The 16014-nt window shown below is 37.5% G+C and overlaps 1 protein-coding gene across 1 annotated transcript in view; it reads right to left on the bottom strand.

Annotated features, from left to right (window-relative positions):
• The window catches only part of LOC149837042 (biotin carboxylase 1, chloroplastic-like), a 28123-nt gene that overhangs the window by 6280 nt on the left and 5829 nt on the right, over positions 1-16014 (bottom strand). Inside the window, exons 5-9 of the mRNA XM_090007218.1 lie at positions 3666-3764; positions 3511-3567; positions 2710-2781; positions 822-911; positions 583-642 (exon numbers count right to left, since the gene is read on the bottom strand). Of these exons, the coding sequence (XP_089863344.1) occupies positions 583-642; positions 822-911; positions 2710-2781; positions 3511-3567; positions 3666-3764 (378 nt within the window). The remainder of the gene's footprint in view (positions 1-582; positions 643-821; positions 912-2709; positions 2782-3510; positions 3568-3665; positions 3765-16014) is intronic.

Raw genomic sequence — 16014 nt, 5'->3', positions numbered from 1 at the left:
TAAAAGTTTTACATTTTTAGCCACATCCATCATTTTATCATTATTTCTCATAATTTATTATACCGCTTCCTGAACGATTACCCCTACCATTTCCTACTTCCAGAATCCTCAAAAAAATTGGATAATGTTTGTCCTTCCTGTTCATGTTCTGTGGGAAACAGAAGTTAGAGCATCATAGAGCAAGCTCCACAACTCAGGGTGTCTATAACAAAGTGGCATTCTATAGACAAAATAATAAAGATAGCTTGTAAAAGCGACAAGGCAGAAATTTTAACTGATAAAAAGAAAAATGGCTTGAGAGAATTCCAGAATAGGAATCATGACCATTCCCAGCAAACTGTTGACTGAATCACCTGCTTTTTTTTATGGCAAAAAATCCTATATTGGATAATTGAGCTATGAACAATAAGCACTAATTGAAGGTCCACGGACCTTAATGACTGTAAAGTGATAAGATGATCAACAAGTAACACTAAAATGCTATTTCTAGATGAAAAAAGTGGTAGATACAGATGTTATTCAAAGCCATCAAATTTATATTTATCAGGAATTGAAATCATAAGTAAAAGTTTATGAGTGGACCTGAATGCTGCAATCACGCTCTCCAAAATGAACAACATTACCATACTTATCTGCCAAAACCTGTAGATAAGCAATAAGAGACACTAGGAATTGTTAAGAACTGTAAAGATAAAAACCTGACTTTTTTTTTCACCAAAAATGTTTAGTTTGTGAAACTTTTCTGCAATTCTAAATTAACTGAATCCAATAAATAAAAAAAGAAACAAATTGACAAGTGTATATGACCTATCAAAACTTGCCTGGAATTCGATGTGCCTTGGATTTTTTATGTACTTCTCTAGGTAAACCCCATCATTACCAAATGCAGCAGCAGCCTCACTTCTGGCTTGCTGTAACATTAGAGATCCTATTAGAAACAAATCTAGAAACCATGTGCAAGAACTTCTGTTTTTATATTGTATAAACAAACAAAAAGTACCATATCATAACATATCGTAAAAATCTTTTTAAAATTTTTCTAAGTAAATTTTAAAAATAAGAAATGATTCTATAATTCTAAAAAATTCATAATGCAAAAATCAATATTACTAACTAGAAAACAAAGCGAAAATATACAGCAAATAATAGTCAACCGCAAAGAACAATGAACGCTTAAGAAGATAGTAAGTTATTATTGACATTCATGACTAATAAGAAAAATACAAATTATCCAATAGTCCAAGTATCAAAACCAAATAAACCAAACCCACGTGTGATAGCACAATGTAAGTTATATAAGCAAACATAAAGTGATGCATTTTATAAATCACCTTCTTTGCCTCAATTACCTGAACTCCACCTTCTATTCATGCCTCAATCCTCAAAAATCCTAACCCTTGGAAAATCTAGATCTCACAACCAAAGAGAGAAAATTATTTAGGATGTGTTTGGGTAAAAAACAACCCTTAGTAAGTGAAAAAGGTCCAGCCAAAAATGGCTCCAAAAAATCCGAGAAAAGTGTTGCTAGAAAATGTCAAGTTCTGTCACTATCCATATGTAAGATAAGCCCCATGTTGGTGTGTACCATTGGATACACATCTGCATCATAAGATACATAAGATACACCCTCAAAACTAGTTTCAGGGATATACCGTACCGGTTTTGACCAGAAGGGTTCTGTATTATAATGTATAAGATACTTTATGACTTTTACAAAAATGAAGAGAAGTGTTCACACAATGGTAGCAGAATCCTGCAGGCAGCCATCATAAAGAGAACACTTCATCATGGGTTTTTCTTTAAGCTCCACAACCCCAACCCAAAAGATTTAACGATTTTCAATTGGCAAGATTTTCATGGTAACACTTAACCTTGTGACAAAATAAATATTAAAAACATCAACTTTAACTGAATTCCTGACATAATAAGATCCAGGACAAAATGTATCGATTTATGAGTTAAGAAATGATAAATGTACGACCCACCAAAGTGACAAAACGTACAATAGATTGGCAACTTAGACTCCACTGCAATCATCAGGACTCTGGAAGGTTAATTAGGGATACAGAATGTGGAAGAAAGTAGCATGATTTCAGGAGACAATGGTCAGCATATATTCAGGTAAATGAAACAAATAATAGACTTCTTAACAACACGGATATTTCATGCTCTTCCTCTGCTGTTCACTGCCAAAGCAGGATTTTAATTTCAAGATACAGTTAAAATCAATGCTACTTTCTTTCTCTCTTTTCTCTTTTTCTTTACTTTGCCCTTTGCATTTAGAATTATAAAGCATATTCATTCTTTTATGAAATATATAGTATGTATCTACTACTGGCGTATAGAATATTCTCAAGAATCATGTTCAGACGAAATTCTGATATCTACAAACTAGATCTTGAAATGACATTCGTGATTATGTTTACAGGATAAAAATTAGTAGACGATACAAATTTGCAACCATTTCTCCCAATAAGTAAAATGCATAGACTGAGCTTATTTTGACTGCAAGAACATCATACGTATGAACTATGAAGCAACTAGTCCACTGTCTATAAAAGGATAGTGAAAATGTTTTTAAGATCACAAGACCAGACCATCACCATAGCACAAAGTTTCTTACATGGCATAATCCCTAAGACCAAAAACATATTTCATAACCCATGTATATCAAAATTTTCACAAATGAAGCCAAATATATCAGCATACCTGTAACAGCTTCACAAATTCTTCAGGTTCATTAGCCAAACGCATTCCACGTCCACCTCCACCAGCCGTTGCCTTGGAAGCATAAATTGATGGACCAAGTTTAAAAACACAGAATACAGAAACTTGCATATGATATTTCAGCAAATTAGTAACTTGCAAGAAACATCTCCAAAATAATGAAAGGGAATCATTTAAATCAGATGAATTTATTCTGCCAGTGCTGATATGATTCCTGTCTTAAAGACCCCCAAAGGTAATTATTCTATATGGTTTCTCATTTAATAAAATTGAATTCAGCAAAACCATGTTAAGAGTTCCTGGCATGCATGCATATGTGTATGCAGATGCATGCACATGAAATCAACTCAGTTATTAGTGATATTATAGGTTTATTAGTGTCCAAGTTAACAACTCTTGCAATCTGTTTTCATTTGATAATATGAAGTTTGGTGGAATCTTTGCTAGGAAAGATTTCATGAATGTGTATAAAGATGCACATCTAAATGACATTTGAGGACAAAAAGGTATACATGGTCAGAAAATCTCATGCATAATGAGAGTTTGAAAGGCCATCCTGTGCAAAATCCTTCTGTCCCTCTCTCTTTGTTATTCCTCGTTTTCTTTTTGGTTCAGCAACTTACATCCATGTAAAAAATAAAACCTATATGCCACTTGGCCATGATATCCACATTCAGAACAGTTATAAATATTATATACGGCAAACGGGTCTAAAAACAACGAACTCTAACACTTCCAAAAGGAAAGAAAAGGAGACCACCAAAATCAAAAGAGAAATTGTACCTTAATCATCACTGGAAAACCAATCTCATGGGCAAGCTTAAGAGCCTCCTCTGTTGACTGCAGAATTAGTAGTGTGAATGCAACTAAATTCATGACAGGGTGCAAATTAATCCTAAGTGAGATAAAAAAAATGCTTGGAAAGCATTTGCAGGCACCTGTATCAGCCCATCACTTCCAGGCACAGTAGGAACACCAGACTTTTTCATTGTTTCTCTGGCAGTAGCCTTATCACCCATTACACGGATGCTGTCTGGCTGCAAAAGATCCCATCAGGGGTCATGAGAAAACAATATGAATTAACAAAATTTAATAAAAGTAACTGGTAGTTATCCTCATAACAAATAAGGCAGATTTTTCCATAAGTTTTTGCTCCATGATTATCAAAATGTGCTTCTTATAACAATGAAAACGAACAACTGATGTTATCCATCTTCATGCAAAACAATCAGGCTACCAAAAGTTTGTTTTTAGTGCCTTAAAAAATTAACTAGTAAAAAAAAGTACACGACGGTCAACAAAATGAAGAAATCAGTCTTCTAAACGACAAAACCCTATTGTGTTATCTTTTTTAGAGTAAAGGACAAAGATTGCTACCAATGGGGGCTCCGCTTGTTTGGTAGGAGCTGTTCGTGCATGTCACCATGTGTTGGGACGTTGCAAGTTCAAAAGCCAATGGTATGTTGTGTAACTGGTGGGGGTCTGCCTAACCCCAGCTTGCCCTTGAAAAAAAAAGGACGAAGATTGCTGTTAAGGCATCCTGCAGTGCAAATTTGATGGAAATTCTGTGACTCGATAGGTCAAAATGTCAAACATCTCATACTCCTTAAGATAAGGGAAAACCTAAACAGTATGCCCATATTCAAGCTCATAATTGCTACTAGGCAATAAACACCATGTTCAGAAGCAAGATCTCCTATCACTGCCATCGCCGTCGCGAATCTTCGGTGAGGTGGAAGAGAAGAAAATGATGGGAAGAAGAAGAGAACCAGCAGTACTTTAGATCATGGGCCTTGCCCATTGGTATCGGCAGAAGAGCATTGTAACAGGGAAAAAAATCAACATTTCACAGCACCAGTGAAAGGGGAGAAAATGAAACACTAACCAAAGTTAAAAGCCTAAACCAAGTTACATAACTCACTCTTATCTCTTTTTCTGATTCAGTGGGAAGAGAGAACAAAGCCACCCATTCCAGATTGGTGGGTGAGCATACTCAGCCAATTAAATGGACAAGCTGGGTCACAGCCGAAACGATCTGCAAGCATCAAAAGCTTACCGCCGGACACCTGTTACCCATGGGTTTCCCTATTAGAGCGTGAGGTTTGAGGTGGTCCATATCACTCACATCAGTGTTTACGACATTACTGTTCATGATGTTACTGTCCACGTCTCCTAGTTTCCTATTGTATTTTATTATATATTGTGTTCCTAAAATACCCTTTATTAGTCTTCTTGTATTCTGTGTTAATAAAGGTGTTTTAGTAAAGATATATTTTAGTGTAAAGTGAATATAAATAGTCACAATGAAGCACAATTTTCCCATATTGGGAATCATGAGAGTTCAGCCCAAACATTTCTCGTCTTTTTTCTCTTTTTAGGAACCTTAGAAAACCTAAATCTAATATGGTATCAGAGCCATGATTCGGAGTGGAGATAGAAAATCTTGGTGACCTTCAATATTCGATCTTTCTTTCTCTAAGTCTATTATTTTCTCTCTTCCTCTCTTTTCTTTCCTTTTCTCTCAAATCCGTGTCTCTTCTCTTAGTTCTTGATTCTTAAATCATATATGCGTATTTCTTGATTCCCTAATCTCTCTTTATCTTTGTTTTTTCGTTATTTCTTCCCCTTCAAATCAGATCCGCTTATTTCTTGACTCTTTCTTTTCTCCCTAAAATCTTGGATTTAAAATCTCTTTTATAAATTTCAGCTCGTTTGTGTTTTGGGTCACATCTTTTTGGCAGAACTAGATTTATCAAATTTGAAAAATATATCAAACCTGAAAAACAGTTTGATGCCACCTAAGGCCAACGATTCTCGTTTTGCATCATTCAACAAAAAAAAAAGATTTCAAGTTGACCTTCACGCGTGATTTCATTTTCTATTTGCAGCAGCATATCTGATTTCATGTTCACGTTCCTTTCTAAAAAAAAGAAGGATGTGACTATTATTACTTCCAATTACTGTCACTAATTTTTTACATCTTGATTATTGATTATCTCATTTTCTTCTTTAATTATTTGCTGCCCTGTTTTGTTCCTTTTGCATTGATTCTTTATTCACCTATCATGGATTTAAGTTCCTCTTCATGATCCATTCCCCTACTAACTTTCTTGGCCAATTAATTTCTGAAAAACTAAATAACTCCAGCTACCTTACCTGGAAAAGACAAATTATTCATTTTATTAGGAGTCAGGATCTTGCTGGTCTCCTCGATGGATCAGTTGTTGCTCCATCTGAGTTTTTTATGCAGGAAGATAAAGATGACAAAGGGGTTGTAACTGCAATGAGGACCGTTAGAAATCTAGATTTTGTCAACTGGATGAAGAAGGATCAAGCCTTAATAGCCTACATCACTTCGACCCTATATCAGGAGGTATTAGTCGGAATTCCAAATGACTACAATGCGATAACATTATGGAATACATTACAACAGACCTACTCACAAATTTCAGAGGCCGAGATCATTTATTTGAAAAGAGAATTTCAAATGTTGATGAAGGAGGCATCCATGTCTATTATGAAATATTTCAACAAGATCAAGTCCATTACAGATTAACTAGTATTAATTGGATATCAAGTCTCAGAGAAGAACAAAATTCAACAATTCTAGTTGGCCTGGAACCCGAATTCCATGTGTTGTCCACTACTTTACAGTATACTGGGACCGTTTGTACTTTTGATGACCTGAAAATCAAACTCCTTGGTTATGAGATGTCATTAAAGGGGATGTCAGATATAGAAATAACTAAAGTAGATTTTTATGATGTGTTGTTTACGAGATCTTTTTCAAGTCATGGACATGGAAGAAAACGTGGTAGAGGCAAAGGTTACAATCAGGGAGGCCGAAAAATTCTTCCTACTCCCAACATCCCTTTAGGAGAAAGAAGAGCATTTAATAATAACATTCATACATGCTACATTTACAAGAAGAAAGAACATGTAAAAGCAAAGTGTTGGTTCAAAGATGATCCGAAGTAAAATCCTGAAGTTAAAGGCAAATATTTACCTAAAGATCAAGGGCAAAACAAGGGGTAAATTGGCCCTGACAAGGAGCTTTTGTTGGCTGCCCTTTCCGGACTCAGTTTCAAGCAAAACGATCAGGGTGTTTGGTACGTTGATTCAGGAGCTGCCAGTCATGTTACATGTGATGCAGGTAAATTTTTCAAATCGATTCCTTATTCTGGTACAAATAACATTGTTACTGGAGATGATAAACTCCACCCCATTACATACTCCACAGATATTGTCCTTCCTTTGTCTAAATCACATTTTGTTCAGTTGTCTGATATATTGTGTTGCCCTAATATAAAAAAGAATATAGTCTTTGTTTCTAAGCTTGTTGATGATACCAATTCATATGTTGAATTTACTTCATCTTCTGTGTATGTCAAGGACCTTTAAACAAGGAAGACATTCACTGAGGGAGAAAGATGTGGCAACATGTACATCTTCAAAGAAGATCTCTTGACTGCTCGAGCTACATTGGATAGTCACTCAAAGCCTGAGTCTTTTGCGTATGTTTTTAGTATTTCAAAGTCCAGTCAGTCAAATATTTGGCATAGTAGGTTAGGTCATTGTGGTAGAGTTTTTCTTAAAAGACTAGTTTTAAATAAATTGTTATCCAAATCTGTCTTGGGTGAAGAGTCTTGTGATAGTTTATGTCATAGTTGTCAAGTTTGTAAGAGTCATATTTTGCCATTTAATTCATATAATAAAAGAGCTTCAAGACCTTTTGATATTATTCATTCTAATGTCTTGAGACCATCTTCACTTCCTTCATCTTCTAGTAGCAAATATTATATATCATTTATTGATGACTATTCTCATTACTCTTGGATATTTTTTGAAAGCATTATCTGATGTTTTTGGTGTATTTAAAACTATGTCACATGGGTGCGGGTGCGGGTGCGACACGGGTGCGGCACAATTTTAAAATTTTTGGACACGGGGACTCGGCAAAAAAAAAAAAAAATATATATATATATATATATATATATATATATATATATATATATATATATATATATATAATTTTATTTTATTTTTAAAATGCCACAGGTGTCTGTGCAGTCACAGACTGTGACTGTGCACAGGCACAGCACTGTGCACAGTCACAGACTGTGCACAGTCACAGACTGTGCACAGTGCACACTGCAAAGACTGTGCACTGTGCACTGTGCACAGTCTGTGACTGTGCACACTGCAAAGACTGCACAGTCACAGTGCCTTTTTTATATATATATTTTTTTAAAAAAAATATAAAAAATTAGTTTTTTAGAGACATTTTTGGACTCGGTCAAAGTTGACCGAGTCCAAAATGTGGACGGACTCGGCCTGGACTCGTTGACCGAGTCCGACTCGGCGTTGACCGAGTCCGGGCCGAGTCCGAAGCCGCACCCGAGTCCGCACCTGTGTCGGGGCGTGTCGACTCGGGTGCGGCACCTCCTTAGCCGAGTCCGTGTGACATAGATTTAAAACCTTTTGGGCCTATATTCGTACTCAATTTTCATCAAATATTCTAAATCTCTAGTGTGATGGTGGTGGTGAATACTCATCAAAGGAATTTGTTGAATTTTTACAGAATAATGGAATTGGTCGAAGAGTTTAATGCCTGTGAACACCTCAACAAAATGTCATTGCTAAAAAAAAACATCGTCATATTATAGAGAGTGTGATGTCCATGATTCATGAGAGTAAAGTTCCCATAAAGTTATGGATCAAGACATTTCATACAACTGTATATGTCATAAACAGATTGCCCATGAAACTTTTGCAAAATAATTCTCCCTATTTTATGCTATACGGGAAGCACCCAAATTATAATGAGTTAAAGGCATTTGGATGTGTGTGTTATGTTCATGTGGAGAGCCAGCTAAGAAATAAATTTTAGGATAAAGCTCATGTTTGTCATTTTGTTGGATATATTGATGATTACAAGGGTTACAGGTGCTATGATTCCAAGTAAGGCATAATTAAAATATCTAGAAATGTTGTGTTTGTGAGTGCAACTTTTCTAATAATCAATGCAGCCATTATATTTTGCAAGACAAGAATAATATTAAAATATATCAGCCTTGGTTGGATAATAGCCTATTTTCAACCATGAATGATAGGATACAACAACCAGATCCTTTTTTTGATCAAAGCCAAGATGTCTTAGAAGATCCATCAGTCAAATTGGATTGTGACACAAAAACCGATTCAAGCAATACAAAAAGCACAACAGGAAGATTCAAAGAGGGATGCATTTATACAAGGCATAATCAAAGTCAGTTAGTTTTGCAAGAAGAACAACAATCATTAGATCAAAAGAGACAACTTCAATCAATAAGAAGATCAAGCAAGGTGAGACATCTGATTGAAAGATGGGCGAGTTATGAAAATTTCAGCATAGATTTTTAGTGCTTCCTTACTCATATCAGACAACAGCAAGAACCCAAAACATTTGAGCATGCAGTGCAGTCAAATAGGTGGATAAAAGCTATGAATAAAGAAATGCAGGCCTTGCATGAATGCAAGATATGGGAGATAGTGAAAAGACCGCCTGATAAAAATATAGTTGATTCGAAATTGGTTTATAAAATAAAATATGAACCCGATGAAACTATCGAGAGATATAAAGCTCGCATAGTAGCAAAAGGATTCACTTAGGAATATGGGTCTGATTATGATAAGACCTTCAGTCTTGTTGTCAAAATAGGCATTATACGGATCATCCTTTCTCTAGCAGTTGATTATGGGTGGCAACTAAGTCAGAATGTGTTTTTACATGGGCATCTTAAGGAGAAAATTTATATGGAGCAGCCACCAGGGTATAGTGAAAAAGATAAAAAAACCCATGAAAGATTGTAAACTTGCTGCTGAAAAGAAGTCGTGTCGTCCTTGTGTATATGGCTGACCCGATCCACTTATATAATGGATCGGGTCCAGATCCAATTAGTGTTTAATGTAAATTAGCATGTTGTTAAGGGGTATTTCTGTACCCTAGTTTTATACTCTTAAGTTTTAAATAGAATGAAAGGTGCAGCCACGACTGACTGACGACCTTTTTCTGAAATCCCTTTTTCTCTCTCTCTCTCCTCTCTCTCTCTTTCGTTCGATGACAGACCTGCACAGAAGGATGAGGGCTCCCTTTTAACATGGTATCAGAGCCTGTTTTAGAAGGCCACGATCTGCTGAATCTGATCGAGCCTTCTCCACCCAGAATCAAACGAGTTTCTTCAGCCACGATCTGCCAAGTCTGATCGAGTTCTCTCCATCCACGATCTAGCAACGACCGAGTTTTCTTTCTGCCGAGTCTGATCGAGCCTTCTCCACCCAGAATCAGACGAGTTTCTCCATCACGCTTGCTCTGTTTTCAGTCACCCAGAGTCACGATCGAGTTCCAGCAACGATCAAGTTTTCTCCATCACGCCTGCTCTGTTTTCAGTCACCCAGAGTCACGATCGAGTTCCATCAGTCGTTGTTTTCCTAAGCAGGTTGATCTATCGTCAGTCGCTGAGTCTTCCTTCGTCATCCTTCAGCCGAGTACATCTGGAAACATCACTGTGACTCCTTTCCTCTCTTGCTGTGAGAAAACTTGACCTCTGTGGTGACGTAAATCTGTTTTTTATTTCAGATCACTGTGATTCCTTTGATTTTCTACAATCTGCACCTGTTAATCTCTGTTAATCTGTGATTCCTCATTTTAATCTCTGTTGTTTTTGTTGTTTCCGAGGTTATTTTTGTTTTTCTGACTGTCGAGTATCACCTGGTACATCAGCCTGTTAGCCGAGCTCTCTGCAGCATTCTCTTTGTCACCTGTCAGCCGAGTGTCCTGTTAGCCGAACCCTCGGTTTTGTTTTTTTGTTTTTTTATATACCTAAGTGTCAGTTCAGATTTTCCCTCAAATGGATTTTACTCATGGACAATCATGTCTGTCCTCAAGTTTTCTCGGTCAACTAGTTTCTGAAAAACTGAATAACCTCAATTTCTTAACCTGGAAAAGACAGATCATCCCATTTATAAAGAGTCAGGATCTCTCTGGTCATCTGGATGGATCGGTTCCACCTCCTCCAGAATTCCTTTCGCAGGAAAAAGTGGACGATAAAGGAGAACAATCTGTTGTTCTAGTCAAGAATCCAGAATATGTTGCTTGGATGAAAAGGGATCAATCGCTAGTGGCATACATCACTTCAACTCTCTCACAAGAGGTCCTTATTGCTCTTCCTGATGATTGTTCGGCCAAGGAACTGTGGGATACGCTAGTTCAAACATATTCTCAAATTTTTGAGGCAAGAATTATGTTTCTTAAGCGAGAGTTTCAAATGCTGAAGAAAGATTCCATGTCCATTATGGAATACCTGAATAAAATGAAAAGCATCACAGACCAACTGGTTGTTGTTGGGTGTCTTGTCGGTGAAAAGGATAAAGTACAACAAACCTTGAGTGGATTGGGGCCAGACTATCATGTTATGACGACAACCTTACTATGTTTACCAGAACTTCCAAAGTTTGAAGATCTTCGTGCGAAATTATTACAATATGAGATGACTCTGAAAGGATCTTGTGAAGATTCTCATGGGCATTCAGGAACACAAGATGTGCTGGCTATGGGAATGAGTTATGGTCGAGGACGAGGAAGTTCTTTTCGAGGAAAAGGAGGCCGAGGGAGAAATACCTATGGAGGTCGTGGCATACTTCCAACACCTAATATGCAAGGACAAAGACCCACTCCCACATGTTTCCTATGCAACAAGAAAGGGCACATTAAAGTGAATTGTTGATTTAACCCTCAAAATAAAGGGAAAGCTCCACAAGCGGAGGCTAGGAAGGATAGAGAAATAAAAGAGTTGTTGTTGGCAGCCTTTGCAGGATTGAATATGAAGCAAAATGACAAAGGAATTTGGTATGTCGACTCCGGAGCAGCTACTCATGTCACAGGTGATGTAGGTAAACTCTTGTCTCTCACTCCTTATGTTGGTAAGAATAGCATAGTCACAGGGGATGGATCTCATCACGTAATCTCACATACTGGAAATGTCATTATACACATGTCAAAGTCCTCTCTTAAACTTCCAAGTGTCATCCATGCACCTAATATTCAAAAGAACATTGTTTCTGTCTCAAAAATTGTTGATGATGCTAATGCTTCAGTTGAATTTACTCCTTCTGTTTATGTCAAGGACCTTCGCACGAGGAAGACATTCGCTGAAGGAAAACGATGGGGCAATATGTACATCTTTCAAGAAGATCCTTCCTTCATTCATTCCAACTATTCATCCTTGAAGCCTCACCAACATCAATTTTTTGATCCTGATTTTATATTTACTATTTCTGAATGTAATAAGCCAAGAATTTGGCATAGTCGTCTTGGCCATTGTGGTCGCCATTTTATTGAAAAACTTGTCTCGAATAATCTCATCCCTAAGTCCAGTCTGAGTTCAGAAGTCGTTGATACAAAGTGTTCTAGCTGTCATTTATGTAAGAGTCATGTTTTACCATTTACTTCCATTAATAAAAGAGCTTCAAGGTCATTTGAGGTCATTTGTTCAGATGTTTGGGGTCCTACCCCACTTACTTCTCTTTCTGGCAGTAAATACTATCTTATCTTCATTGATAGTTACTCACGTTATACTTAGATATTTTTTATGAAGCACAAATCAGAAGTCTTTGGATTGTTCCAGAGATTTCATTCTTTTGTTCAAAATCATTTCTCTACCAACATTCTCAATTTCCAGTGTGATGGCGGAGGTGAATTCTCCTCGAGTGACTTTGTTAGTTTCCTTCAACATAATGGGATAAAGAGAAGAGTGTCTTGCCCGCATACACCTCAACAAAATGGGATGGCTGAGAGGAAGCATCGACACATTGTTGAGACTGCAATGAGCATGATGCACGGGAGCAACCTCCCTGTATCATTATGGACTGAGGCTTTTCACTCCACAGTTCATGTGATAAATCGATTGCCCATGAGTATCTTAGAAAATAAGTCACCATATTTCTCTCTTTTTGGCATACAACCTGATTATCATGAATTACGTGTGTTTGGATCTGTTTGCTATGTTCACATTGACAGCTCACTCAGGCACAAGTTCCAAGATAAGGCTTTAAAATGTAGGTTTATAGGATATGCAGAAGACTACAAAGGGTACAGGTGCTATGATCCCTTGAGTAAGCGTGTCAAAATATCAAGGAATGTAATCTTTGATGAAATGAACTTTGATGGTCAGGATGCTAATTCAATCCTTCATGCTGATAACTCAAGCCCCAGCATTGAGGTATACTACCCATGGTTAAATTCAAAACTCTTTTCCAATGGTAAAGTAGACTGCCTAGAAAATCGCAGTCAGAAGGAGACACATGAGGAATCAGCCAATGAAACTCAAACGGAGGAGAATGTTACACGTGACTTGGAGCCAACAAGGTATAAGGGTATTGTGTACACCCGACGAGAGAAAGAGCCCTCATTCATTTCTTGCACGAGTACAGATCCATCTAGACCATCCGCTTCGCAGACGATGGATATCAGAAGATACTCACGGATTCGACATCCGCTTGACAGGTGGGTAAGTTATAAAAAAAATTCATTGGATTTTCAGTTGTTCTTGACATCCATAAGTAAAGAGGATGAGCCCCTCATGTTCTATCAAGCTGCGAGCTCTAGAAGATGTGTAGAAGCAATGAATGAAGAAATGGAGGCCTTACATGAATGTGGGATATGGGAGATTGTATCTAAACCACTAAACAAAAATGTTGTTGGGTCGAAATGGGTGTACAAGATAAAGTATAAACCAGACGGGAGCATCGAAAGGTATAAGGCTAGACTTGTAGCCAAGGGATTCACACAAGAGGAAGGCCAAGACTTTGATGAAACTTTCAGTCCTGTAGTCAAAATGGGGACCATTTGCATTGTGTTGAGTCTAGCCATTAAACATGGATGGACATTGAGCCAGCTGGATGTAAAGAATGCGTTTCTGCACGGGGATTTAAAAGAGGAGGTCTACATGGAACAACCTACTGGATATGCAGAACGAGACGCCAAAAAATATGTATGCAAGTTAACGAGAGTCCTCTATGGTTTGAAACAAGCTTCTCGTTCCTGGTTCGATAGTTTTTCTCTAGAAATACAACGGCATGGCTTCTCTCAGTCCTTTCTGGATCACTCATTATTTATTCACAATGAACAAGGAGTCACTACTCTTCTATTAATATATGTAGATGACATCATCATCACAGGGAACTGTAAAAGTCATATTGAGCAGGTGAAGAAGTTATTAAATCAGAGATTTAAGATAAAAGATTTGGGAGAGCTGCGATATTTTCTTGGGGTAGAAGTTGATAAAAGAAATGATACACTTACCCTTACTCAACACAAATACACGTTGGACATTCTTAGCAAAGCAGGCATGACAGATTGTAAGCCGTTAACAACTCCAAGTGTCATTCATCAGAAACTGAGTTCAAAGGAAGGGGATATATATGGAGATCCCACTAAGTATCGCAGCTTAGTTGGCATGTTGCAATACCTGACTTTTACTAGACCTGACATAGTATATTCGGTTAATCAGGTATCCCAGTTTATGCATGAATCTCGTATGTCACATATGGAGGCAGTCAAACGTATACTTCGTTACCTGAAGGGTACAGTTGGTGATGGGCTGGTATACAAGAAAAGAGACTTAGATCCAGGCGGGGATCGTGAGGGCCATGAGATCATCACTTATGCTGATGTTGATTGGGCGGGTGATCCAGACGAACGACGATCAATATTCGGTTATTGCAGCTTCATTGGGCCAAACTTGGTATCCTGGAGCAGTAGAAAATAAAAGGCGGTTGCTAGATCAAGCACTGAGGCTGAATATAGATCGATGGCCACTGCCACGACCGAAGCTACATGGATAAGACATCTCCTGACAGAAATGGGAGAACCGATTGCTCGATCACTGTTGTTGTGTGACAATCAAAGTGCCATCAACATGTCCTTCAATCCCATCCACCATAGTCGAGCAAAGCACATTGAAATAGATCAACATTTTATTAGAAAAAAGGTTGAAGACAAAGAGATTAAGGCCATGTATGTGCCAACTGAAGAACAAGTTGCTGACAACCTCACTAAAGGGTTGACAAAGGATAGATTTTGGTTTCTGAAAAACAAGTTGTTCATGGTTCAGCACCATGCACAACTTGAGGGAGGCTGAAAAGAAGTCGTGTCGTCCTTGTGTATATGGCTTACCCGATCCAATTATATAATGGATCGGGTCCAGATCCAATTAGTGTTTAATGTAAATTAGCATGTTGTTAAGGGGTATTTCTGTACCCTAGTTTTATACTCTTAAGTTTTAAATAGAATGAAAGGTGCAGCCCAACTGACTGACGACCTTTTTCTGAAATCCCTTTCTCTCTCTCTCTCTCTCCCCTCTCTCTCTCTTTCGTTCGATGACAGACCTGCACAGGAGGATGAGGGCTCCCTTTTAACAACTGCAACCCCAAATCTCATTCATCAGAGATTGGGCGCAAATGATGGAGATTTGTTTCATGACCCAATACAGCTCAGAAGCATATTCGTAATATTGCAATATGTCACTTCCACTCATCCAGATATTGTTTATGTTATTAATCAGGTGTCCCAATTCATGAATCAACCTAGAACATCACATATGGAGGGTGTGAATTTTTTTTTTTGATATATTTAAAAGGCACTGTTGGAGATGGCTTGCTCTACAAAAATAGGGCACCACATGAAGATATGTTAATGGTTACGACTTATTCAAATGTCGATTGGGCAGAAGATCCTGATGAGAAACAGTTTGTTTCTAGATATTGTGTTCTATTTGAAAGAAATTTGGTCTCATTAGTAAGAAACAAAAAGTTGTTGCGAGGTCTAGTATAGAGCCTGAATATCGTTAATGGCTGCAGTTACAATTGAGATACATGGATTAGACACATGTATGATTTGGGAGAAGTCATCCCCAAGTCACTCTTGTTGTGTTATAATAAAAAAGTTATGAAGATTTCAGTAAATCTCATTCAACATGGAAAGTCAAAACATATCAAAATTGATTAATATTTTATTCGTCAAAAAGTGGAGGATCAGGAGATTGAGACCAACTATGTCCGAACTGAAGACCAAGTGGTTGACTTGTTCACTGAAGGCCTCACAAAGAACATGTTTTGGTATTTAAGAAGAAAGTTGTCCATGATTATTAACCATGCACAACTTGAGGGAGGCTATTAGAGCATGAGGTTTGAGGTGGCCGGATCTGGATCTTGATCCAGTTCCATATCACTCACGTCGTTACTGTTCAC

The sequence above is a fragment of the Nuphar pumila genome, chromosome 5 (assembly GCF_984573655.1).
Source record: "Nuphar pumila chromosome 5, dmNupPumi1.hap1.1, whole genome shotgun sequence".
NCBI lineage: Eukaryota > Viridiplantae > Streptophyta > Magnoliopsida > Nymphaeales > Nymphaeaceae > Nuphar > Nuphar pumila.
Note: the sequence above shows the minus strand (reverse complement) of the source record. Positions and strands in the feature narration are given on the sequence as shown.